At 39.4% G+C, this 27,250-nt stretch overlaps 2 protein-coding genes and 3 non-coding genes across 6 annotated transcripts in view; all 5 read right to left on the bottom strand.

The window, feature by feature from the left end:
- The window catches only part of MSH4 (mutS homolog 4), a 127,525-nt gene extending 113,638 nt beyond the window's left edge, over nucleotides 1-13,887 (bottom strand). Inside the window, 4 exon segments of the mRNA XM_033225331.1 lie at nucleotides 660-820; nucleotides 6,863-7,045; nucleotides 13,624-13,728; nucleotides 13,731-13,887. Of these exon segments, the coding sequence (XP_033081222.1) occupies nucleotides 660-820; nucleotides 6,863-7,045; nucleotides 13,624-13,728; nucleotides 13,731-13,863 (582 nt within the window). The 5' untranslated portion in view covers nucleotides 13,864-13,887.
- A 1,862-nt stretch (nucleotides 13,888-15,749) lies between these two features.
- Nucleotides 15,750-25,166, bottom strand: RABGGTB (Rab geranylgeranyltransferase subunit beta). 2 transcript variants are annotated; one of them, XM_033225329.1, is made up of 9 exons: nucleotides 25,068-25,166; nucleotides 23,702-23,809; nucleotides 21,615-21,812; nucleotides 20,933-21,038; nucleotides 19,543-19,595; nucleotides 19,287-19,397; nucleotides 18,557-18,682; nucleotides 16,603-16,752; nucleotides 15,750-16,327 (listed from the first exon to the last, which is right to left on the bottom strand). In XM_033225329.1, the coding sequence occupies exons 1-9, from the start codon at nucleotides 25,068-25,070 to the stop codon at nucleotides 16,187-16,189; spliced, it is 996 nt and encodes a 331-aa protein (XP_033081220.1). In that variant the 5' UTR covers nucleotides 25,071-25,166; the 3' UTR covers nucleotides 15,750-16,186. The 2 variants fall into 2 exon arrangements, with proteins under 2 accessions (XP_033081220.1, XP_033081221.1); XM_033225330.1 differs by lacking the exon at nucleotides 21,615-21,812.
- LOC117094061 lies at nucleotides 21,426-21,498 on the bottom strand. Its single transcript, XR_004441388.1, has one exon. It is a non-coding gene; the product is annotated as a small nucleolar RNA SNORD45 (small nucleolar RNA).
- Nucleotides 23,331-23,414, bottom strand: LOC117094059. Its single transcript, XR_004441386.1, has one exon. It is a non-coding gene; the product is annotated as a small nucleolar RNA SNORD45 (small nucleolar RNA).
- LOC117094060 lies at nucleotides 24,154-24,232 on the bottom strand. The gene has a single exon (XR_004441387.1). It is a non-coding gene; the product is annotated as a small nucleolar RNA SNORD45 (small nucleolar RNA).
- Nucleotides 25,167-27,250: the final 2,084 nt, after the last annotated feature.

Raw genomic sequence — 27,250 nt, 5'->3', positions numbered from 1 at the left:
AATCTCTGGAAACAACCTCACAAACACAGCCCAAATAATGCTTTACTAGGTATTTTTTACTAAAGTCAAGTTGCCACCTATACTTAAATCCACAAGTCCATCCCTTGCCAATTTGGCACTCCTATGCATCTCCTTAAACCATACCTAATTTCCCAATAAAGAAAATAACAAGGTAGTAGTTCTGCCTAATATGATGCGTCTAACATGATGCAACTATCTTGTGTACAGCCAAAAACGCATTAATCCCTTCCCTAGAATTAAGCTTTCAGGATTTCAGCATGAAGGATTTTCAATATTTGAACATCGGGATTATGGCATTTGGGATTGTGTCTTTAAGGATTATGATCAATACCACATTATCACATGTATTACCTTTGGAATAAATCCAGAAATTATTAATTTGAAGATGTTAATTTTAGAAACTAATACTAACAATAGCTTATTCAAGTAACAGTAAAGCACATTCTTTTTGGACAAAATATATTTAAAAAATAAAAATCAGATATAAGACAACTTTATTTTAATTCAGAGTATTTACATTGACATAATAATGAATAACCTTTATTCTACCAAAAAGTAAACAAATTGGGAAGGCACTGACTTTAAAATCTAGATATTGCCTAACAGAGCAGACATTTTCTAGGATTATTAATACTTACCTTTGCATATGTTGTGTTGTCTGCAAACTGGGATAGTATAATTTGGGGGTTTTTTAAATCAATACTTGCCATTCCTATTTCACCTCTGGCAAGTCCTCTCCCTTCTACAACAGCTACAATAACTGATGGGCAGTGTGCAGAAATCGCAGATGAGGATGAAGCTGTAAATTTTTAAATAAAAGATATAAACATTGATAATAATCATTTCTATTTTTTAATTTTTTTTTTTTGAGATGGTGTTTTGCTATTATTGCCTAGGCTGGAGTGCAATGGTGTGATCTCGACTCACCACAACCTGCGCCTCCTGGATTCAAGAGATTCTCCTGCCTCAGCCTCCCAAGTGGCTGGGATTACAGGCATGCAATACCATGCCCGGCTAATTTTTGTATTTTTAGTAGAGACAGGGTTTCGTCATGTTAGTCAGGCTGGTCTCAAACTTCTGACCTTAGGTAATCCACCCGCCTCGGCTTCCCAAAGTGCTGGGATTACAGGCATGAGCCACCACACCCAACCTGATAATAATTTCTCATTCTTTCACATAAGATCTTAAAGCATATCTAGTCTAGGACATGGCTACTGTATTAATAGACAAGGAAATAACCATTTTTTCTCATCAAAAAATAACTTTTCATTACTAGACCAAATAAAAATATTAATTCTCAGAGCATTTTGCCAAAAAGTGACTTCACAATTAGAAATAACAAATTTTAAATTGTCTTATTTTCTATTTTATTGGAATGGAGTCATAAAAGGACTTGGGTCAGAAAATAGATTATTTACCTTATTCTGTCATTTAAAAGCTATTTGGAGACTGGGCGCGGTGGCTCAACCCTGTAATCCCAGTACTCTGGGAAGCCGAGGTGGGTGGATCACCTGACATAAGGAGTTTGAGACCCGCCTGCCCAACATGGCAAAACCCCATCTCTACTAAAAATACAAAAATTAGCCAGGTGTGGTGGCATATGCCTGTAATCCCAGCTACCGGGGAGGATGAGGCAAGAGAATTGCTTGAAACTGGGAGGTGGAGTTTGCAATGAGCCGAGATTGTGCCACTGCACTCCAGCCTGGGTGACAGAGTGAGACTCCATCTCAAAAAATAAAAAAATAAAATAAAAGCTATTTGGGACTGGGCATGGCAGCTCACCTGTAATCCTGGCATTTAGGAAGGCCAAGGTGGGAGGATTACTTGAGACCAGGAGTTTGAGACCAACCTGGACAACATAACAAGAAGTTAGCTCTAAAAAAAAAAACTGAAAAATAGTTGAGTGTGGTGGCATGTACCTCCATGGTCCCAGTCACTGAGGAGGCTGAGATGGGAGGCTTGCTTGAGCCCAGGAGGTTGAGACTGTAGTGAGCTGTGTTCATGCCACTGCACTCCAGCCTGGGTGACAGAGCAAGAACTTCTCAAAAAAAAAAAAAAAATTAAGTATTATATAACTATGAATTCCAATTATGAGATACCTGTGTAATGTGGAAATTAAAATTATAATAACATATCCAACATTTATTAAGTGCTTACTAAGTGTCAAGAATGTTCTAAGTTCTTTAATTAGTTTAACTCACATAATTATAACAACAATCCTATTAAATAGACACCATCATTTTCTCCACTTAGCTATAAGGAGACTGAGGCATCCATATAACTGGTAGAGACAGCATTTGCACCCAGGCAGTCTAGTTCCACAGCTGGTGCTGTGAACCATTACATACATTACTGATTTTGAGATCTGTGCCTTACAAACTATGAATGCTCAGGTAAATTTTTTAAACTTTTAAAACTACCATTTCTTCATCTATAAACTAGAAATACCAAACTTTTTCACGATTATTATAAGAATTAATGCAATCATATAGAAGTGTTTTATAAAGTAAATGAAATTACTCAAATATAGGGCATTATTAGCATATGAAAAAAGTCAGACTAAAAATTTATTTTTTCTTTGTTTTTTTTTTCAGACCAAAAATTTCTAAAATTTTGTTTTCAAAGATGCAAACTAGTCTTTTGTTCCCTTGTCAATCTTTTAAGTAACTCCTTTTCCTCCCTCTTTTCCCTCCCTGACCTGGATTCATTTCTTCTTCCATTCTTCTATTACAATGCCCACAAAAAACTTAAAGTATTTATGCTATCTGAGTCAACAGTAAACTTAAGGATTCACTTAAAAATCTATGTGTTCAGGTCTCAGAAACCTTTTCCCCATGAACGTTATGTTATAAATGGTGATTAAGTTTATATTAAACCTACAGAAGTCAGTCTAAGCTCTGTAATAGAATATGACATTCCTATTTTTAATTAGAAAATAAATACCAAGTACCAGTGGAAATTCAGTACACACAGAAGACACTTCCTAGAAGGTTTTAAAAGTACATTTATGCTGTTATCTCTCTGTTATAAATAATATAATAATGAGCATCCTAATGCATAAAGCTTTTTTCTGGTTTTCTTATTATTTCCTTAAAATGCACCCTTAGAACTCAAATTACTGAAACAAACCATATTTTTAAGGATCTCAGATATACTGCCAAATTTCTTTTGAGAACTGGACTAATTTTTAATTCCATCAATAGTGTATGAGGAAAGCCAGTCTTACTGTATCCTCGTCATTACTAACTTCTAGAATTCATTATGACTATGATTGTTGGCTAATTTAATGGACTGCCACTTAAATCTGTATTTTTAAAAGTACTACTGAAACTGAACATAATTTAATATATCCATTGTTATCTATATTGTTTCCTTTTTAGAGATGTTTACATCATTTTATACAATGTTTACTAGGTCTTAAGGTTTTAATGAGAATTGTGTAAATCAATGACAGTAATTTACCGTTGCTACTAATCTTGATATTTTCATTATCTCAAAAATTTCTATTTTTGCATAGACAATGTTTCTCTGTATAATTTCTTCCACTGCTTTTCTGCTAAGAAACTCCTCCTTCTTTGCTTGAGATATTCTATATTCATTACTATTTTCTTATACTTTTTGACTTTTTTTTTTTTTTTTGAAATGGTCTGGCTCTGTCACCCAGGCTGGAGTGCAATGGCATGAAATCATGGCACACTGCAGCCTCAAACTCCTGAGGTCCAGTGGTCTTCCCCCCTTAGCCTTCTGAGTAGCTAGGACGACAGTCATGCCACCACATCTGGCAAATTTTAATTTTTTTTGTAGAGACGAGGTCTCACTTGTTGCCCATGCTGGACTGCCTTCAAGCAGTTCTCCCATCTTAGTTTCCCAGTGTTGGGATTATAGGCATGAGCCACCAAGTTTGGCCTGTTCATTTTGATCTCTCATCTGGGCAGAATTTTTAGAAGTACGTTTGGTTGTTTACCATGTCTGGAATGAGAGATGGCCAGAAGTACAGATTTAGATTCATTTATAAGCAGTTGATAATGGTTTACCTAGATGGCTGGGACGTGGAAGAAATATGATTGACAGATTGGTGACAAGATCATTTGAGCATATAAATGGATCTCTAAGATTTAAAATATAAATCTTAAATTTAAAATTTAAAATATTTGCATCCCATATGAATGTCCACCATCCATTGTAGAGGAAATTCTTAATCAAGAGTACAAAATAATGCAATCTATAGATACCAGTTAGCCTCTTATTTCAATTCTCCCTAAAGGATCTGTTGGTTCAGTATAACTATAATTTCAATCAAAACCTCAATGTGTTTTTTGGTGGATCTTGAAAACTTCGCCCACAATTGATATGGAAAAGCAAAGGGCCAAGAAGAACCAAGACTACTCTAAAGAAAAATAAGGTGGCCTGTGGAGGGTAATGGTGGTAGGGCTGTCCTACAAAATATCAAGACTTATCATAAAGTTAAAGATGGTGTGATATTGGCACACAGCTAAACATAATGACCCATCGGAGTTAAAAAAAGAACTGCAAACATAGAAACTAACAGAAAAGGCCAGGCGCGGTGGCTCATGTCTGTAATACCAGCACTTTGGAAGGCTGAGGTGGGCGGATCACAAGGCCAGGAAATCGAGACCATCCTTGCTAACACGGTGAAACCCCATCTCTATTAAAAATACAAAAAATTAGCCGGGCATGGTGGCGGGTGCCTGTAGTCCCAGCTACTTGGGAGACAGAGCCAGGAAAATGGCGGGAACCTGGGAGGCAGAGCTTGCAGTGAGCCGAGATTGCACCACTGCACTCCAGCCTGGGCGACAGAGAGAGACTCCTTCTCAAAAACAACAACAACAACAAAAAAACAGAGAAGTCATCAAAATATTTAGTATTCAGAATATATAAAGTATTGCTACAAATCCAGAAAAATAAGGCTAAAGAAAAATGAGTAAAAGACATGAACATTAATTTCACGGAATATTATTAAAGATATATAGCCCAAAAGTACAGAAAAAGATAATCTCACTAGTAATTAGGAAAATGCAAACTCAGACTATAGGTAGTATTTTACAACTGTTAGGTTGAAAAATACTGAGTCTGACAATATCAAATGTTGAAGTGGACTCTTACACATTGTTAATAGAGCATACCATAATAACCAATAAATTAACCAATAAAATTTATTATGATTATGATTATTGGCTAATAATAATCTTATGATGATGATGATGATGATCATTAAATTAGCCAATAATCATAATAAATTTTAGAAGTTAGTAATGATGAGGATAGAGTAAGATTGGCTTTCCTTATACACCACTGAAGGAATTAAAAATTGGCCCAGTTCTCGAAAGAAATTTGGCAATATATCTGAGATCCTTAAAAAATGGTAATTTTGACCAGGCGTGGTGGCTCACAACTGTAATCCCAGTACTTTAGGAGGCCGAGGTGGGCGGATCACTTGTGGTCAGAAGTTCAAGATCAGCCTGGCCAACATGGCAAAACCCCATTTCTACTAAAAAAACAAAAATTAGCCAAGCATGGTGACGCACGCCTGTAATCCCAGCTACTTGGGAGGCTGAGGCAGGAGGATCACTTGAACCCAGGACGTGGATGTTGCAGCAAGCCGAGATGGCACCACTGCACTCCAGCCTGGACAACAGAATGAGGCTTCGTCTTAAAAACAAAACAAAAAATGGTAATTAAAAAATAAAAATAAAAAAGATAATTTCCCTAATTTCCCTGTGTTTCAGTAATTTGACTTCTAGGGGTGTGCTTTAAGGAAATAATAAGAGACTCAGAAAAAAGCTTTATGCATTAGGATGCTCATTATTATGTTATTTACAACAGAGAGATAACAGCATAAACGTATTTTTAGAACCTTAGAGATGTCTTTTGTATGTCTGTTGAATTTCCACTGGAACTTGGTATTTATTTTCTACTTAAAAATAAAAAGGTCAGGGTCAGGCGCGGTGGCTCACACCTGTAATCTCAGCACTTTGGGAGGCCAAGGTGGGCGGATCATGAGGTCAGGAGTTCAAGACCAGCCTGACCAATATGATGAAACCCCATCTCTGTTAATACAAAAGTTAGCTGGGCGTGGTGGCAAGCGCCTGTAGTCCCAGCTACTCAGGAGGCTGAGGCGGAAGAATTACTTGAACCTGGGAGGCAGACGTTGCAGTGAGCCGAGATCACACCGCTGCACTCCAGCCTGGGTGACACAGCAAGATTCTGTCTCAAAAAATTAAAAAAAAATGAAAACAGAAGGTCATGTTCTACTACAGTGCTAAAACTGACTTCTGTAGATCTAATATAAACTTAACCACCATTTATACATTGGTAGAACTACTTTAAAAAGTAATTTGTCATTATCTTGGAAATATATGTATTTACATAACACACCCTGTAACCAAGAAATTCTGTTGTATATACCTTAGAAAACTGTTATACATGGAAACCTATTTTATCTATCTGCTCTTCAAGAAAATCTCATAGATTTAGATAAAAATTAAAATTTAAGTATAAAAAAACCACTCACTAGTAATATCAGTGTCAACTTTTAGATTTAAATGACATCACGTATAAAAGGGAGAGGTTTCTCTTTCTTGTGTGTTTTTTGTCAGAATGGTTAAAATAATGTAGACCTGCATTTATTACCAAACAATATCAGAAACTATGTTGCCTTATTAATCTAGACTCAAATTTTGGATAGAGGTAAACTAATGTATTTATTTTTCATTCATATCAGTTATAGATAAATTCAAATGAACTCAATAACCCTAATTTATAATTTACAAAACTTTTAAGTTTCAAAAGATCATCTAGGTTAATCTTCCACTTATTTTACCTGAATATCCCATTTGTGGTGTCCAGTTCTTATAACCCGATCTCTGAGGATTTCCAGTAGACAATGGAGTTTTAAGTGTTTGAGGATAATTAGTATCTCGTGCAGAAGATGAGCTTGCACCAAAAGTAAGGTTTGATGCAACTATGTTTTCTGCATAAGGTCTTTTGTTTCCAAAGTATGAACCTAAATTTGAAAAATTAACAGTCAATTCTTAAATATTTGAATTATGCAATGATGTATTAATCATTATAATTTATACCATGTTCACTTTCTTCTTTTTTCCTTTTCTTTTTTTTTTGAGACAGAGTCTTGCTCTTGTAGCCCAGGTTGTAGTATAGTGGCATGATCTTGGCTCACTGCAACTTCCACCTCCTGAGTTCAAGCGATCCTCCTGCCTCAGCCTCCTGAGTAGCTGGGATTACAGGCACCCGCCACCATGCCTGGCTAATTTTTGTATTTTTAGTAGAGACGGGGTTTCACCATGTTGGCTGGGCTGGTCTCAAACTCCTGACCTCATGATCCACCCGCCTCGGCCTCCCAAAGTGCTGGGATTAGAGGTGTGAGCCACTGTACCCAGCCACTATGTTCACTTTCTATAAAACTTCATGTGAAAATGATTTTTAAAAATACACAGATTATGACAAAATTAATGACATTATTGATAAATATACGAAAATATGCTAATATAGCTTTTGCCTCTACAAGTTCACTGCAACCACTCTGGCTAAAATCATAAATTACCCTTTAATCTTCAAATATACCAGATATGTTGCTAAGGTGTGAATATCTGTCCCCTCTAAAACTCACATTGAAATTTAATCCCCAGTGTGGCAGGAGAGAGGTGGGGCCTTTGAGAGGTGATGGGACATGAGAGCTCTGCCTTCATGAAGGAATTAATCCATTCATGAGTTAATAGATTAATGGGTTATCACGAGAGTAGGACTGGTGGCTTTATAAGAAGAGGAGGAGAGACCTGAGCTACCATTCTCAGCTCCCTCTCCATGTGATACCCTGTACCACTGCAGGACTCTACAGGGACTCCAACAGCAGAAAGGCCGTCAGTAAATGTGCCTCCTTTGACCTTGGACTTCCCAGCCTCCAGACTTCCAAGAAATATGTTTTCTTTCTTTATAAATCACCCAGTTTCAAGTATTCTGTTAAAAGCAACAGAAAACAGACTAAGACATATGTTTCATTTGTATAATAATTATTAGACCTCTTTTAACCTTCTTCTGTTGATTTCTTCATTGACATTCTCTCCCCTGTGCAAATGGCATTGTAGAGTTTTAGACTCAACTGGCTTCAGTTCCTTATTTAGGTACTTATCTACTGATGTAAGATATTACCTGTTTTACAGGATTGTCATAAAATTTTTAAATAATGTACATAAACAACATAGCATAGCCTCTTGGCACACAGAAGTTCTAAAATAAAATTTAAAATGTTTGGGCTCTATTCTCCTATTCTCTTTGATTTCCACAACTCTCTATCTTGAATTCTCTTTAAACCGCTTTTAGTTTCCTTTGCCATCTCCTTTTTCCTCTGCCTCTTAACTTTTGGCCTCCAGGGCTCTATACTTTTAAGCTTTCCCTCACAAATCAACATTATACATCTCCAGACATCTCATCTCTCCTCTTTGTTTCTATTAACATCTATTTTCTGACAACTCTCAAGCCTTCGTATATAGCTGTAACTACTCTCTTAAACTGTAAACCAGGGGTTGCTAAACTTTTAATTTTTCCTTTTTGTCTCTGTGTGAGATTCTCGTTCTGTAGCTTAGGCTGGAATGCAGTGGTGCAATCTTGGTTAAATGCAGCCTTGAACTGCTGGGCTCAAGCAATCCTCCTACCTCACCCTCCCAAGTAGCTGGGACTATAAGCTCATGCCACCATGCCAGGCTAATTTTTTGTACTTTTGTAGAGATGGGGTTTTGGCATGTTTCCCAGGCTGGTCTCAAACTCCTGGGCTCAAGTGATCTTCCCACCTCAGCCTCCCAAAATGCTGGGATTATAATCAGGAGCCACCGTGCCCAGTCTTTTTTACTGTCTTATAAAAACAAGGTCTCACTTTGTCGCCCAGACTGGAGTGCAGTAGTGTGATCACAGCTCACTGCAGCCTCAAGCTCATGGGCTCAAGTAACCTCCTGCCTCAGCCTCTTGAGTAACTATGGACTATAGGTGCACCTCACCACACACAGTTAATTTTTTTTTTTATAGAGACAGGGTCTTGCTACGTTGCCCAGGCTGATCTCAAACTCCTGGCCTCAAGCAATCCTCCCACTTCGGCCTCCCAAAGCACTGAGATTACAAGCATGAGCCACCATGCCTCAGCATAAACTTTTTTTTTTTTTTTTTGAGATGGAGTTTCACTCTTGTTGCCCACGCTGGAGTGCAATGGCGCAATCTCAGCTTACTGCAGCCTCTGCCTCCCAAATTCTAGCGATTCTCCTGCCTCAGCCTCCCAAGTAGCTGGCATTATAGGCGTGCACAACCACACCTGGCTGGTTTTTTCCTTTTTTTTTTTTTTTTGTATTTTTAATAGAGGCAGGGTTTTGTCATGTTGGCCAGGCTGGTCTCAAACTCCTGGCCTCAGGTGATCCGCCCACCTTCGCCTCCCAAAGTGCTGGGATTACAGGCATGAGCCACCATGCCCAGCCCATAAACTTTTAAATAAAGGACCAGATGGCAAATATTTTAGGCTTTGTGGGCCATATAATCACTGTAACAATTACTTAGCTCTGACACTATCATAGAAAAGCAGTCATAGATAATACATAAATAAATGAGAATGGCTATGTTTCAATTAAAATGGCTTTATTTCTATATACTAAATTCTAAATTTCATATAATTTTAATATTACAAAATATTCTTTTGATTTTTTAATGCTTCAAAAGTGCAAAAACCATTCTCAGCTCTATACCTGCATTGTTCAATAAAGTGGCACATGTGAGTATTTAACTAAATCAAAATTAAATACAATTTAAATTCTGTTCCTCAGTCACACTAGCAACATTTTCAAATGCTCGAAAGCCACATATGGCTACTAGTTACCATATCGCACAGCATCAGTATGAAATGTTTCTATTATCACAGAATATTCTATCAGACGATGTAGCTCTAGAACACTGTATCTATCTCTTGGGCATAAACCTTTAGATATCTTCCCAGCATTCTAAATGTCCAGAAATGAACTCTATCTTTCCCTCAAAATTAATTCTTTATTATCAGTATTGTCAGTTGTACCAGCTTGTCCCTTGTCACTCAAGTCATAAGCTTAGGAGACATTCTCAACTCCTCCTTCATCAACCCTAACATTCAGTGACTGAGTCCTAGAATTCTTTTTTTTAACATCACTAAAATTTAAATCCCTCTCTACTCCTCCCAGCCCATTTTAAGCCTGTATCTTCTTTGGTCCTTGTGCAAGTCTCCTACTTCTTCTCCTTGCTTCCAGTATTACACCTCTCTAATCTATTCTTCGAATCATCACCAGTAATCTTTCTGAAAAACAAATCTGATCAGCATCTCTCTTTCTTACAATTCCCATGTGTCTCCCCATACTCACCATAGGGTAAAACATAACTTCATTATATGGGTTCCAGCAGGAATTAATGATACACTCAAACTGGGATAATTTGATAAAGAGAATATTTGCAAAGGTGTGGATCTCAAACTGGGATAATTTGATAAAGAGAATATTTGCAAAGGTGTGGACAGGGTGTAGGGGTGTTATCATAAAGAACCAGCATAAAATGTGCTCCATTAGCATTCCTAGGCTTTAGGGAGCTAAGGAAGAGAGTGGTTGCCAGAAACTTAGATGGGGAAACTGGAGATGGAGAAGGCTGTTTCTTGTTCTCAGACTACTTTTAGACTATATGCCCTTTCTTGAAACTCATTCACTTGTCTTAATTCTCCTCCTACTTCCTTGACCTCTATTTTGCTATATAATCTTCATATTCCCCACTCTGGTCCCAACATACTGGTAACTTTCAAATCCATATTTCCCTCAAGTTTCTCTCTTCTTAGCCCTAGTTTCCTATATTCAATTATCTTAATATAAATATCTGGATATCCCACAGGCTCTTCACACTCAGCATGTCCATAACAGAACTCATCATCTTCCCTCTAAAAGTTGCTTTGCCTCCAAAATTCCTAGTATCAGAAACTACTACTACCATCTATCCAGTCACCAAAACCAGAGACATCGCGTTGAATATGGGGGTCTCTGGGCAAAATTTGTCTCCCAGATCTAATTCTCACAACTATATCTACATCCAAGTTTATCTACATAGATCACTCTCCTGCTCTAGCCAAGCAAAATTATTTGCAGTTTTACATGAATCTTCTTTTCCTTTGCATGTGTTTTTCTCAAGAATGCACTCCAGCTTCTCTCCTCTTTCCCTTTGGCTGGCATTCTTCTTCATACTTATTCTTCAAGACCAGTTCAAGGTGCACTTACTCTGTGAAACGTCTTTTCCCACTTTTGTCCCCATACTTTAATTATAAATACCTCAAAAATTGTAAATACTTCAAATACAGTTATCTCTTAAATGTGTATTTGTTGATTTTTAAGTCTGTCTTCTCTACTGAACCTTAAGTTCCTTGAGAGCGCAGATTATTATCCCCAGCTGCTAACATAATTTGGACCTTTGTTCACCTATTTGGGCCTTGGTTCTATATGTAAAACAGGAACAAAAAGAAATCTACTCTGCAGAATTATTGTGAGGATCAGAGATCCCATCTGCCTAGTAAGAAGCCAGAACAAAGTAGGTGTATATAAATTAGTGAATGTTATCATTACTGATAAAATAAGTGGGTGACAAAGCATCTGATGAAGAGAGGGATTAGATTGACAATGTGAACATACATGTTGCTTTAGAGGAATTGCAAGTAGCTCAGCTTTGTTAGAAAGGAGGATAAATATTAAGAAATGATGGGGGATAAATCTGTAAAGATTAGAAACCGATCCCAATTGCTTTGGCTATCCTTCAAAGAGTTTGATCTTTTACCTGCAGATACAGGTCTACTGATTTAAGTGGCAAGGGACATGATAAGATCATTTTCAACATAAGTAAGTGGTACAGTAAGTAAGCTAGAAGGACGGAAGAACACTTAGGAGTTTGAGGGCTAGGTGCAGTGGCTCACGCCTGTAATCCCATAATTTTGGGAGGCTGAGGCAGGAGGATCGCTTGAGCCTAGAAGTTCGAGACCAGTCTGGGCAACGTAGGAAGATACTGTCTCTATAAAAAAATTTTAAAAATTGCCGTCTGTAGGGGCACACACCTTGGTCCCAGCTGCTCGGGAGGCTGAGGTGGGAGGATCGCTTGAGCCCAGGAATTTGAGGCTGCAGTGAGTCATGATCATGCCACTGCACTCCAGCCTGTGCAACAGAGCAAGACTCTGTCTCAAAAAAAAAAAAAAAAAATGCAGAGAGGAATTTAATTAATCATATAGTGAGTTTAAGGTATCCATTAGTTCATCAATAAAAACTTCAGAAGACAGTCTGAAATAAGGCTGGAGTGTAGATGAGATCTGAGTTGTGGAGATATTCACATCTAGGTAGAAGTGGCCTAGGAAGAAAAAAGCTTTAATGACATGCCCATAATTTGGGAACAAAGGTGAGTATAGCAATTCTCTAGGAGGAAGCAGAAAAACAGGCGCAAGTGGAATCAAGGAAGCCAAATTAAGAGAGTTTAAGAGAAGACCAGTCAAGAACATAAAATATAGGCCAGGCAGTGGTGGCTCATGCCTGTAATTCCGATGATTGGGGAGAGCAAGGCAGGAGGAGCACTTGAGGCCAGGAGTTTGAGACCAGCCTGGGCAACATAGCGAGACTCTGTTTCTAAAAATAAAGAAATTAAGAACATTAAATGCAGCAGAAAGGTCACATGAGATGAACTGAAAAATGACCACTGGAGTTGGTATTTGTTACTTTACCATTGTGTTGCAATCGTGTGTGAAAAATGGTGATGCTTTGTCATGAATAGAGACTAGTAAAATAATAAATGATGTGAAGGACATGCATCTTTTTTGTTTGTTTGTTTTGAGTCAGGGTCTCACTGTGTCACCCAGGCTGAAATGCAGTGGCGCGATCTCGGCTCACGGCAGCCTCGACTTCCTGGACTCGCCATCCTCCCACCTCAGCCTCCTGAGTAGCTAGGACCACAATCATGCACCACCACACCCAGATAATTTTTGTATTTTTAGTAGAGATGGGGGATGGGGTTGGGAGGTTCACCATGTTGGCCAGGCTGGTGTAGAAAGAACTCCCGGCGTCAAGTGATCCGTCCACCTCGGCTTCCCAAAGTGTTGGGATTACAGGCGTCAGCCACCGCCCAGCCCACATCTTTTAATACTAAACATATTATTTTCCTGAATTAGATGAAATGTTCAATTTATTCTATTTTACCCCCCCCCAGCAGGATTTGGATAATTAAATTCAGCAATCAAAGATCAGCTCACCACTTCTATCAGCAAACTCACACACAAACTGTCGTTTGTCAGACACTGTGAGGGACGTTATATGGGATACTTCAGCCTTCCTCAGAACTGAGCCATCCACAATCAAGGTCTTGCAATAGAACCAATTTGAAAAGTCAAGGCTTCTAATCACCCAGACCAAATTCCCTGGGCACTCTGATCTCACGCCCCAACCAAACCACAACTGAACTTCACTGTGGTAACCACCACGCACGTGTCCCTGAGCCTCCATGAACTGCTGGCCTCTAGCCTCAAGGAGACTCCTCCACCCAACCACTCCTTGCCTTGAGCTGGCCGGGAGCCTGGCGCGGGGCAGGGGAGGCTGCTGCTGCTGCTCCGGTCGCCCGCGGCTCCTGACGTGCTGGGAGGGGTGGATGCAGAGACCACCGGGCTGAAGGGCGGCTCTGAGGAGTCTCCTGGAGTCTGAAATTGTAGCGGGGACCCTGTGGTGAGCGGGTTTCTCCCGACGACGGGGAAACCGCTGGGGCAGAAGGCGAGGTTGATGAGATCTCAGGCCTCAGCATCCTCCCAAACCTTCCCTGACCGGAGAAGTGTGAGGTTTCTGAGCGCCCCCTCGCGTAGCCCAACTACAGAAGCTGCGCAGCTGGAAAGGGCGGGAGAACTGCGCGCGGACGCACTAAGCTGCACTGCGCAGGCGCATGCAGCCTCAGCTTTCCACATGGATTCACGTGCTTCAGTTCTACGACCCTGCTTCCAGCCATTCCCAAACCCATCACTTTCCACATGAACCTCACTGGAACCTCCTCAGCCTGCAGGTATCAGACTGACCAGAACTCTGCAAGGCCCATCAATTACCACCCAATTTGTTAGTCTCATTATTCTCACAGCACCCAATCTCCCTTATTGCAAAATGATACATGCATTTCCCACACATCCAAGCATACTAGCTTATCTTGAAATGTAGAAACCACCCAACACAGTACACCCAGTGCCTTTGACACAATGAGAACATGTAATGCTCACACAGTATAACTCACCTAAAGTTGATCTTGTGATCAAATATAGGAAATATCTAGTTATATTATCACAAGACAGTGTGCGCATGGCCGTGTGCATAGTAGAGTACGAAACAGGGAAAGACTAACTGGGTAGAATTTCCCAGTTAACAGTTCCCCATCCACCAATTTCTAGTACTGTGGTTTCTAACATATAAATCAGTTAATAGCACACTAGAAGTTCAAACTCCAGCTTTGCAATGGTGACCTTTAGAAAATTCCTTAAATAAGGCCAATAGTACCAACTTACCAGAGATCCATGAATTAAACATGATGCAATTATCTGGATACTGTCATATAGAAGTTATTAGAAGGCATTAACTTACACCACTACTGAAATCCTGTCACTGTTGAGTATCTCAATAAACCAGTTATGCACAGCAGTTTACCCACATGCAATGGCAACAGTCCTCAAGAACGTCTCTGTTCTTGGAATAATTATTGCACAGGATATTCCAAACATACTTGAGAAAATCACAATTTCCATCAAAAAACCTTATTTTCAGATTGGGAACGGTGGCTCCTGCCTGTAATCCTAGCACTTTGGGAGACTGAGGCCACAGGATCACTCCACCTCAGGAGACCAGCCTGGGGAAGACACTACGTGCCCCCAAAATTAAAAAATCAGCTGGACATAGTGGGCATGGTGACAGGTGCCTGTAGTCCCTGGTACTGAAGAGGCTGAGGTGGAAGGACTGCTTGAGCCCAGGAGTTTAAAGTTGCAGTGAGCTGTGACTACACTACTACACTCCAGCCTGGGGAACAAAGGAAGACCCTGTCTCTAAAAAATAAAACTTAAAAACAGAGAATACCTCATTTTCACCAAAACTGTAAACCCCTAAAGAGTAATTGTGCCCATTTTAGGCAGGGCGTGGTGGCTCATGCCTGTAATCCCAGCACTTTGGGAGGCCGAGGAGGGCGGATCACGAAGTCAGGAGCTTGAGACCAGCCGACCAGAATGGTGAAACCCCGTCTCTACTAAAATAACAAAAAAATTAGCCGGGCATGGTGGTGTGAGGCTGTAGTCCCAGCTACTCAGGAGGCTGGGGCAGAATTGCTTGAACCCGGCAGGGAGAAGTTGCAGCGAGCCGAGATCGTGCTGCTGCACTCCAGCCTGCCCAACAGACTGTCTCAAAAAAAAAAAAAAAAAGTGAATTGTACCCATTTTAGCTTTTTAAGAAAAAGATAGGTGTAAAAAAATACTGTGGCAACCATCAACTTAACTGTTAGTGTTTCCTTATTTGAAGATAACCCCTTCCTTGGGTAATTCTGATATATAAAATGCTAAAAAAACATGTACAGTCCAAATCACAACCCCATTTTAAGATGGTAGACTGCCATTTAACCTAAGTCTGTGACCAATTCAGAATAACCATATTCAAACCTATGAATCATTTCCAAATTTCAACAGCCATTTATTTTGTGCATCATTTAATTCATGTATGGGTTCTATCCACTTTCATCAGTTAACATTCTTGTTGACAAATCATTTTACATCAACTTGCTATTGAACACATGGAAGGTATACATGGGGGAAAAATCAAGTAGAAATCTAAAGTTCTTCTACGTTAGCTCAGTTACTGAACATAAATAACAGACACAAAATTATACACAAAAAACTGTAGTCAGAATAACAGGACTTCAGAATAAAAAGCAGAAAATAAAATACAGGTCTTTATTTTACAATATGTATAATTATATAATTTATTAAAATTAATTTAACACAATATACAAAATATTAACAGTAGTCATTTTTAGATTTAATAAGCACTTCAAATACAGAAATGTTAAAATGGCAAAACTATACTATGCAGCTTTCACTTTAATGAATCTAGCTCACTAGCTCAGGCTGAACATTCACTCTCTGAAGCACTTCTTCAGGCATGCAAAAGACAGGATTAACAGGTTTAATCTGTTCTTCTCCCAAAAGTGACAATCCAGCAATTCCAAATAAAGTATGAAAAGGATCCACCTATTTAAAAAAGAATTTATATACAGATTACAAAATGAAAACTTCTTTAACTTCAAATCATTAATACCTGACCTTTACCATATACTAATTTTGTTAGCAATAGGCGAGAAGAAATTTCTTTAAGATTGTTCTATATCCTTCACACATTCTACAATAAATAGAAAAAAATACTGCTTTCAAAGCAACACTTGGAATACCACCCTGGAAATCCATGGAACCATGAAGGAATGCGACACTGAAATAATTTATACACATATGTCAGAAATATTACTTGCCATATCTCCTGGCCTGTCTGCAAATCCCCCCGTTTCTTCATCTTGACATGCTAAAATGAAATTACGCAGTTTCTCTCTATCAATCCAATGAAGTCTTCCAATTATCTTTAGGGAAGCCAGGACCCACCATGAATAGCATACATCTGGTAACTAGGAGGGAAAAAAGTTGCCACAATTTCATTCTCTTTTATTTCCCTAATTTTGAGAACAATTTAAAAGTGGACTAAGTCTCACTCTTAGGTAATGTGATGTTCTAAGTGTCAAACCATGTGGAGGGACGAAATCCAGGGATATACTGACATGCAGGGTATGAAATACTTGCTTAGAATGAAAGATAATCAATTAATGGGTAAGAAGAGACCAAACTCCAATTCATAGGTAACCATGCTAAATATCTCAGTACTCACTGATAAGCATGCATCTACCTTGTTTCTATCTGCAACGAATGCCTAACTCAGCCCCTTAACCAAGAAACTAGTAGTATAATCATGAAATCCGTGGGTACAGTTCTGTTTTTCTACCCACACTGTCCAGGTGGGTACACACGTGCTTAAAATTCAACTAAACCCTAGCTCTTCAAAATATGGTGACGTAAGTCTGTAAGGAAGAAAATCCCACGCAAGGCTGCATTTTAATGAGATCCCTGAATAATGCATAGACCCATTAAGAAGCCGCCCTAGATTGTGAGCAAATGCAGGCCCTGGCACGGCCACCCATTTTTCTGTTGACAGTTCCTCAGGTTTTTTATTCCACTCTATTGTAGACAGCAACTGCGGGTGTTTCTCTGCCCATTGTTATTCAGAAAACCTGAGGTTTAAAAATAAAAATACAGGCCGAGCACGGTGGCTCATGCCTGTAATCCCAGAACTTTGGGAGGTTGAAGAGGGTGGATCACCTGAGGTCAGGGATTCGAGACCAGCCTGACCAACATGGTGAAACCTCATCTCTACTAAAAATACAAAATTAGATGGGCGTGGTGGCATATGCCTGTAATCCCAGCTACTGTGCCATCACGTCCCATTCAGAGGGCAGGGGCACAGCAAGCTACAATCCTTGAGTCAAATCTAGACTATCGTGTAGGAATAGATTTTACATTTGTAAATCATTAAAAAATAGTCCTGGGTCAGGCGCAGTGGCTCACGCCTGTAATCCCAGCAGTATGGGAGGCTGAGGCAGGTGGATCACAAAGTCAGGAGTTCGAGACCAGCCTGGCCAATATGATGTAACCCCATCTCTAATAAAAGTACAAAAATTAGCCATGCGCCTGTAGTCCCAGCTGTTCGGGAGGCTGAGGCAGGAGAACTGCTTGAACCTGGGGGCAGAGGTTGCAGTGAACTGAGATGGCGCCACTTCACTCCAGCCTGGGCAACAGAGCAAGATTCCACCTCAAAAAAAAAAAAAATCTGACATATGAAATATGAGTAGATCTGTCCATAATAATTTTAATTGGAACACAGTCATACCCATTCATTTCTTACCACTTATGGCTGTACTTGCTCTACAGGAAAATTACAAAGTTGCAAATGAGTATTCACTGTTTGTCCCTTACAGACCTGATACAGAGAGACCTATCATGTGGAGGAAAATTTAATAATAATCCTCTCTCCAAACCAAATTATCTGGGTATTCGTTAAATAAGAAGATTGCAAACAAAAATTCTGTAGCCTAATTTTTAAAAAATCCAATTTGCCAAAACCAGCTGTCCTTAAACATGGAGATTCCTGTACAAGACTGTCTGGAAATGGACATCAGGATCAATGAGTATTTCAACTCATGGGGCTCTACTTTTGCCAAGGGGAGTCTTTTAGTAGGACGTATTACTGAAAATTTGCAAGAGGGAAAGGTAATAAATAAGCTCATGGCCAATTTACAACATTGAAATAGGCAAGACAAAGCAGCAGCAGCATTCACTCAAGGTTCTAAAGCCAGCAGAACACAGCTTATCAAACAATACCTTCTCTGGCCTTCCATTGAGCCCGCCTGAAGGTAACTGTCGTTCACAAAGCCACCAGCCAAGTAAATCAGAATTTACTTGATGCAACTGACTTGTAATAGCCAGAAATCCTGTGCAACAATAGATCTAAAATTACAGACATAAAGTACATGTGTATAATAATTCCTTGACAGTAAAAGTGATATAACTACTCAAATTATTAAAACACTACTTTATATCTTAAGGTTTTCTTCTTGATCTGACACTTAAAATTCCAAACACGTATTAATACCACATATCTGAACAAAACCAAGCAAACTATTACTGGTATGCAATTCTGTACTGAAATATTATTGTCAAAATTTCTTCATGGTTAGTAAATCAGTTATTCACATATTCAGTGTTCTCTGACACAAGAAAGGAGGTTCATCATTTATCTCAGGGCAGAAAGAAAAATGTGTGTGTGTGTTTTTTTATCTGTATGGTTATTGAAAAACTAGTGGAAAAAAATGTGTTTTGGTGCTTACGAACCCACTTATGTTTGCTCAGGTCAGAGGGATCCACTGACAGAGAAAGGTATATAGTATACAAAGCAAAGTAATGATAGCAACTAAGCAATTCTTATGTAAGATGCCATATTACAGTCATTAACTTTAGGTGTATTTGACAAACACCGAAATAACCCATTTTCCTATTTTACTACATTTGCTTCCAAAATGACAATAAATTTTCATCTGTGTTAATAAATTACCTGCCCAGCATGGGATTCAGAACCTGGTCTGCAACCAAATCCACCGTCAAAGTTCATACAGGATAAAACAAATTCAATTGCCTTTTCCACATTAATAGCATCAAGTTTCCCCTACAAACAGGAAAAAAAAAAAAAAAAAAAAAAAAAAAAAGCCTGTGAAATTCCAGAGTATTCAGCAGACAAAAAAAAAAAAAAAAAAAAAAAAAAAAAAAAAAATCCAGAGTTTAATCATTTCAATCAAATATTCAAAGCTTACCAACAAAGCCAAAGTTGCCACCGCACAAAAAGAGAATCTTGTATCAATTTCTCCTACAATAAAAAGAGATCAAATCAAGGCAGGTGTTACCAAATCATACATGAGTCATCTAAAACCAAACTTTGCACAACTACTACTTTAAATTGAGTTCAAGCTTAACTTTTACTTTAGGGAGGTCAGGAGGAAAGCTAAATCTAAAGTGCCTTTACTTCCCAAGAAAATTCCTTTGTCAAAAATAACAGCAAATTGACCAGGCACAGTAACTCTGGCCTATAATCCCAACACTTTGGGAGGCTGAGGTGGGAGAATCACTTGAGCCTAGGAGTTTGAGACTAGCCTAGGTAACAAAGCGGGACCCCATCTCCACAAAAATCTTTTTTAAAAAATTAGCTGGGGCTGGGCACTGTGGCTCAGGCCTGAAATCTCAGCACTTTTGGTGGCCGAGGCAGCAGGATCACGAGGCCAGAAGACCCCATCTCAACTAAAAATACAAAAGCCAGCCAGGTGTTGTGGTGCATGTCTCAGCTACCTGGAGGCTGAGGCAGAACTGCTTGAGTTTGGGAGGTGGAGGTTGCAGCGAGCCAAGATTGCACCACTGCACTCCAGCCTGGGCAACAGAGCTCTGCAACCCCAGCAACTCTGCCTCCCCCACCAAAAAATAAATAAATAAACAACCAAATAGCTGCCTGTGATGGTATGAGCCTATATAGTCCCAGCTACTCAGGAGGCTGAGGCCTGAGGATCACAAGCGTGGACTGTCAAGGCTGCAGAGGGCAGTGATTGTACCACTGCACTCCAGCCTGGACAGAGCAAGACCCTGCCACAAAAAAGTAACAGCAAATTATCTTAAGTTGCTTAAAGAATGCCCAGAAAGACAAGAAAATCAATAGAACCAAAAGTATTAGTCAATTTCTAATAACACAAGTAAACTTACCCTACTTTATAAAAGTAGATTTTTCACATCCCATGAAGCAGCTGGTCTCTCTGGCCTGCACTGTGTTCGTCCCTAAAGCAGAGATTATCTACATTTATCAAATAAAATTCTATTCCCTCCCTCCACTCAAATATTCAGCAAGTTTGTAAAGTTTTTTTAAAAGTTTTTTCCCTTTCCAGCAAGTAGTTTTTAAAAAACTTTACAAAGCCACCAAATATTGGGGAAAAAAAATTCCACCTACCTTATCTTTTAGACTGGCCCCCTCTGTTCCAGTGCTCCTGTATGCTGATATAACTACCACAGTGCATGCTGGAAGTTCCAGCAGACCATTAACTCCAGTTAGACCAGCTGCTTAGTGGGACCTGAAAAGATGAAAAACTTATAAACTGGTTACTAGCAAAACCAGTACATTTTAATATTGGTATTTTGGGTAGAATGGACTAAATCTGACATTACCCCAAATATCTCCAGCAAAAGAACCATCTTCTTTCTGTAGACCTTTAACATATTCCACAACTTTATTTACGTCGATAACATTAATACTGTCATACAGTGTAAGAATCTGCAATAAAGACAAGTATTAGGTAAATACCCCTTTCAGGTTTATTCTAATGATCTTATGCTCAACTCTTTTTAAGTTGCCAAGCAGTCCTTTTGTCTCTGTGTATAGCCTTTTCTCAAATATGCAGACTCTCCTGTTAAAATTAGATATTATCAAAACCCAAATCTTTAAAGTACAATTTTTCTACATATAAATTTTAACTTGGCATTCCAAGATACTCAAGTATACTAACTCACATACACACAAAGTCCTGATCTTCCCATCTCAGCACCCAGCACAGAAAGACTTTAAACCACCAGGCAGATGTTCACTAATACCAAAATCAAATAGATCCACTTATCTATTTAACAGTATTTACACATACTGAAGATAAAAATTTTACCCTCCAAGGTCTCAGTGTAATTTTAGAAACTCACATCAATTTTGGATTCAGCTAATACATGCCATTACATCATTGACCTTGTAGGACAGCTTCATTTGTAACAAAACTTTTTGACCAAATCCTAAGTTTCAATTTCGAACTCTGAAGTAAGAGAACACACTATCAAGATCGTTGCAATTTTAATTAGTATTTACCTGGACAGCACTAAGAGTGTATAAAAGATGAGGATCATGTCCGATACTAGCACTTATTCCACCACATTCATGTTGGCAAGACTTAATAAATGCCAGAATCTCTTCTCTATTCATGCGATGAAGTTGTCCCATGAGATCCATTACTGTCAGACCCCAATAGATGCCACTCATTCTTAAATACTCAGACATACAGTATTCCTAAAATAATACACAATTTCTTAAATGTGTCAGTTTGAACTGGTAACAGGTTATGAAGAGATCAAATACAAAGCTAACTTATTAGCCATGCTGCTATTTTTACCTCTCCTGACCTTAATGGTACTAATCAGTATTAAGTTTAAAATTTGTGCTGCTCAATGTTAGAAGCCATCTTCAGACACAACTATTAATCAGAAAAAAAACAATTATCTGAGAGGCACAGGATTAGTTCGTCTATGGCTGACAATACAAACAGGGCATTAGTTTCTCCCATGAGCCAAAGACAGAAAAGCGTCTACCTTTTTCATCAGTGAAGTTCAGGGACAGTATTTCTTTCTGAGTACCTATACTATATTTAGCAGACATCTATTTTAACGTGGACTCTGTACAAAACTTATTATATATTAGTAAATTATGTAACTTCATGAAAAGCCAAAATGCCCTAAACATTCTAAAGACGTCTATGCCCAGATAAAACAGTGGCTAATCAATGATAGACGAAAATTAGTATTAGGATTCCAGAAACAAATTTTTCCCACACTCAACAATGCATTACATTTTAAGAAGTTTTGTGGCTGGGTGGTGGCTCCTGCCTGTAATCCCAGTACTTTGGGAAGCTCGGGCAGACGGATCACTTGAGGTCAGGAGTTTGAGACCACTCTGGCCAACATAGCAAAACTCCATCTCTACCAAAAACACAAAAACTAGCTGGGCGTGGTAGAATGTGCCTGTAATCCCAGCTATTGAGGTGGCTCACTTAAACCCAGGAGGTGGAGGTTGCAGTGAACCCAGATTGCACCGCTGTCCTCCAGTCTGGGCAACAAAGTGAGGTTATATCTCCCAAAAAGAAAAAAAGAAGTTTTTTTTAACAGGTGGTGCATCTTTAATTTGCTACTAACCCAAATTCAGGGCATAGATAGCAGATAAAGGCAGAAACGAGTTCAGCCCCATCCATATGGCCTTAACTCCATGATTGCTACTAGAGTATTTTCAACGTTGCTACTAGAGTATTTTCTTTTTTTTTTTTTTTTGAGACGGAGTCTCGCTCTGTCGCCCAGGGTGGAGTGCAGTGGTCGGATCTCAGCTCACTGCAAGCTCCGCCTCCCGGGTTCACGCCATTCTCCTGCCTCAGCCTCCGAGTAGCTGGGACTACAGGCGCCCGCCACCTCGCCCGGCTAGTTTTTTGTATTTTTTTAGTGGAGACGGGGTTTCACTGTGTTAGCCAGGATGGTCTCGATCTCCTGACCTCATGATCCGCCCGTCTCGGCCTCCCAAAGTGCTGGGATTACAGGCTTGAGCCACCGCGCCCGGCCTAGAGTATTTTCAAGGTTATGGGAACCTAACACTTAAGTAAAAAATTAATACATACATCCGACAAATAGGTAGATAAGCTTAAGACAACTGAGTTTGGATACTACAGGGAAAAACATTTACTCTTAACTAAGTTGTTTATTACTTTTTGCTAAGATTGTCCCAGAGTTTTCCTCAAAATTTAAAAATTTAAGGTAAAACTTTTTCAAGGTCTCAGAGTAATTCTAGAGCTAAAGTGTTATTACACATCAGCAATAGATTCAGATAATACATGCCAAAACATCATTGACCTTGAAAGTATTACTCCTAACAACAAAAAGGGAAACCCGTTTTGTACCTCAAACCCTTACCTACTTTGTCTGGCAAGCCCTCTCAGTATAAGTGAATACTGCGATTCTAATAAGCCCACAATCTCAGAGTCCAAAGCACACTTAATTGAAGTTCAAAGGCAAAGTACATCCTCAGTTCTCTGCATGGAGTTGGATGCCATTTTAAGACATAAAAAATAAATACTGTATCACTGCTTATGACTGTCACACTTCTTTAAAATAAACTTTCCAACATAAAATCATACATACATAATCATCTTTCTTTGAGCCATAGGATGCGATATAATCTGCATGTTTCTCCAATAATAGGGTGTCTGGTGCATCTGACTTGATAACAACATCCTTCTGTGGAGTGCCCTTTCAAAATAAAAAAGCAGCAATCCATCAATGTTTACCTCTACAATGTTCTTCTGCCCCACAGCATAGATTCAACATACATCTCAATTTTCACTTCGTTTCATTTTGTAATAGGAAAATGTTCCATTTAAAAATTGTAACTAACTAGGGAGGCTGAGGTAGAAGATCGCTTGAGGCTGGAAAATTAAGGCTGTAGTGAACTGAGGTTGTACCACTGCACTCCATCCTGGGCGACGGGAGACCCCGACTCAAAAACAAAACCAAAAAGAAAAAAAAAAATTGTATCTAACAAAAAAGAACTTAAGTCATTCGAGCTCCATCTTAGTCACGATTCAGGTAATTTTCAGGTCTCAGAGTAATTCTAGAGCTAAAGTATTAATAATCAACTTTAGATTCAGAATACATGCCAGCTCATCATTGACCCAAAAAATTACCACCAGCATTGCTCGTTGTTCACTTTTCATTCAAAAAGGTAAGTAAAAAATAAACACCATAGAATATCAAAGCCTATCATTTCAGGACAACTTATGGTTTACACATGGCAGAGAGCATATATATATATATATATATATATATATATATATATATTTAAATCTAACTAGCCCTTAATTTGCAAGCGAATTCTTGCTTAATCAAATGCAGGTTTCAAAGCACCTTCTAAGTACCCCAAAAGTTGTTCAAATGTATTAAATAAGTAGTTCCTTTAGCTCCATCTTCTCCACCTTTAATCTGAGTCTCTGTATTTGCAGAAGTCCCCACGTGATGCGGCTCTAGTTCTTTTCGTATCTATATCTTCCTCATTGAGAGTACACAGCAGTCATTATAATAGGTCATGAAGATTACCGGAAGTGATTAAGTACCGAATTTTCCTCTGATCCCACTAAAAATCTTAAAGCGAGACCACATCACTAACGATTTTAAAGAAATTTTTGACACCCCCCTCCAAAAAAAAAAAAAAAAAAACCCCACCAATCAGCCCCAGCTTTTTAGAGGGGTTAAGAAATCGGGCTGCTCAACTCTAACAGGTCCTCCCTACAGAAGGCCTGGATAAAATCAGAAGCGGCATTGCCCGCGAGGTCTGCAAAAAAATGCTGAGTAATATTTCACACTCAAAAAATCTTCCAAGGCCTGTGTCTTAATCATTCTCCAGCACCAGGAAACCAATCCTAAGGTGACCAGTGTGCTTAACCCTACTCAACCCTACCCTACCCTGTCTGCTACCAACCCATCAGGACAGCAGCGACAGACTCACACTTACCATGTCTAACCGCGAAAAGAGAGATCAGGGTCAGTTCCTGGGTATACTTAGGAGCCCGGCGCCTGCGCAGATGCGCCACTCAGGCCCCCATGGCGCTCCGATATAGCTGACCACACTTTCGCCTGCAAGGCAGAACAGTTCCGCGGCTGCCGTAGGACCCCACTGATGGCTCATAGGTGTCTTCACTGCCTGAGTTCAAAGTCCCGCGACCATATTCTTGTCCCAAAGTCACTCCGATTTGTCTAGAAACAGTTTTAAATAATATTTAAATATCTGAGTTGCTTTTAAGAAAACGTTTGTTCTAGTTGGACGTGGTGGCTCACGCCTGTAATCCCAGCACTTTGGGAAGCCGGACAGCAGGATTGCTTGAGCCTAGAAGTGTAACCACCCAATATTGGAATTCACTTTGCCTGCTGCTGATGGGGAGCCCATTTATCAAGACAGGGGAATTGCAATAGAGAAAGAGTAATTCATGCAGAGCTGGCTGTGCAGGAGACTGGAGTTTTATTCTTACTCAGATAGTCTCCCCAACCAGTCATCAAATTTTTTAAAGATAATTTGGCGAATGGGGGCTTGGGAAGTAGAGTGCTGATGGGTCAGGTTGGAGATGGACTCATAGTGGGTAGAAGTGAGTTTTTCTTGCTGTTTTCTGTGCCTGGGTAGGACGGCAGAACTGATTGGGCCAAATTACCAATCTGGGTGGTTTCAGCTGATCCATGGAAAGCAGGGTCTGCAAAATATGTCAAGCACTTACCTTAGATTTTACAATAGTGATGTTATCCCCAGGAGCAATTTGGGGAGATTCAGACACTTGGAGCCAGAGGCTACATGACTTCTAAACTGTAATTTCTAATCTTGTAGCTCATCTGTTAGTCCTGCAAAGGCAGACTAGTCCCCAGGCAAGAAAGCAGTTTTTTTGGAAAAGGGATATTATCAATTTTGTTTCAGAGTCAAACCATAAACTGAATTCCTTCCTAAGTTGGTTCAGCCTAGGCTCAGGAATGAACAAGGACAGCTTAAAAGTTAGAAGCAAAATGGAGTCGGTTAGGTCTGATTTCTTTCACTGCTATAGTTTCCTTAGTTATAATTTTGCAAAGGCAGTTTCAGGAGATCCAGACCAGCCTGGGCAATGTTGCAAGTCCCCTGTCTCTACAATTAATAAAAATATGAGCCAGACGTGGTTGTCCAAGCCTGTGGTTTCAGCTACTGTGGAGGCTGAGGTGAGAGAATTACTTGAGCTCTGGAGCAGGGAGGGGGTGGAGGCTACAGTGAGCGGTGATCATGCCACTGCACTGCAGGGTGTGAGACAGAACAAGACCCTGTCTCAAAAAAATAAAAATAAATCATTTGTTCTTGAGGCCCTTTGCACTCTGAAAATCTGAAATGGCTGTTAATTAGTAGAGTGCCTGTTTGCACGTAGTAAGTGTTCAATGAATCTTTTTAAAATGAATATTAATGAAATGTTCACATTTCCTTCCTGTTTGTCTTGTCTATCTCAGGGTCCAGCCCTATACCCGCCCCCCCCTCAACAAACACAGACCACCCTCCCCCCACCACCACGACCACCACAAACACTTCTTCAGAGAGTGCTAATAGTAAAAATATTGGAAGTTACTTTTTTTTTAAAATCACACTTTAAGTTCTAAGGGTACATGTGCACAAGATGCAAGTTTGTTACATGGGGATACATGTGCCAGGTTGGATTGCTGCACCCATTAACTCATCATTTACATTAGGTATTTCTCCTAATGCTTTCCCTCCCCCTGCCCCCTACCCCATGACAGGCCCCAGTGTGTGATGTTCTCCGCCCTGGGTCCAAGTGTTCTCATTGTTCAATTCCCACCTATGAGTGAGAATAAGTGGTGTTTGGTTTGCTATCCTTGTGATACGCTGCTCAGAATGACAGTTTCCAGCTTCATCCATGCCCCTGCAAAGGACATGAACTCATCCTTTTTATGGCTGCTTAGTATTCCATGGTGTATATGTGCCACATTTACTTAATGCAGGCTATCATTGGTGGACATTTGGATTGGACCCAATTCTTTGCTATTGTGAATAGTGCCACAATAAACATATGTGTGCATGTGTCTTTATAGTAGCTTGATTTATAATCTATTGGGTATATACTCTGTAATGGGATCACTGCGTCAAATGCCATTTCTAGTTCTAGATCCTTGAGGAAT

The sequence above is a fragment of the Trachypithecus francoisi genome, unplaced genomic scaffold (genome assembly GCF_009764315.1).
Source record: "Trachypithecus francoisi isolate TF-2019V2 unplaced genomic scaffold, Tfra_2.0 Lachesis_group12, whole genome shotgun sequence".
In the NCBI taxonomy this organism is placed as follows: domain Eukaryota; kingdom Metazoa; phylum Chordata; class Mammalia; order Primates; family Cercopithecidae; genus Trachypithecus; species Trachypithecus francoisi.
Note: the sequence above shows the minus strand (reverse complement) of the source record. Positions and strands in the feature narration are given on the sequence as shown.

Coding starts and splice junctions, on each gene's coding strand:
- RABGGTB (XM_033225329.1), bottom strand. Junction 21,813..23,701: donor GCTCAAAGAAAGATGATTAT/GTATGTATGATT, acceptor GTATTATTTTAG/GAATACTGTATGTCTGAGTA. Junction 21,039..21,614: donor ACACTCTTAGTGCTGTCCAG/GTAAATACTAAT, acceptor TCTTTATTGCAG/ATTCTTACACTGTATGACAG.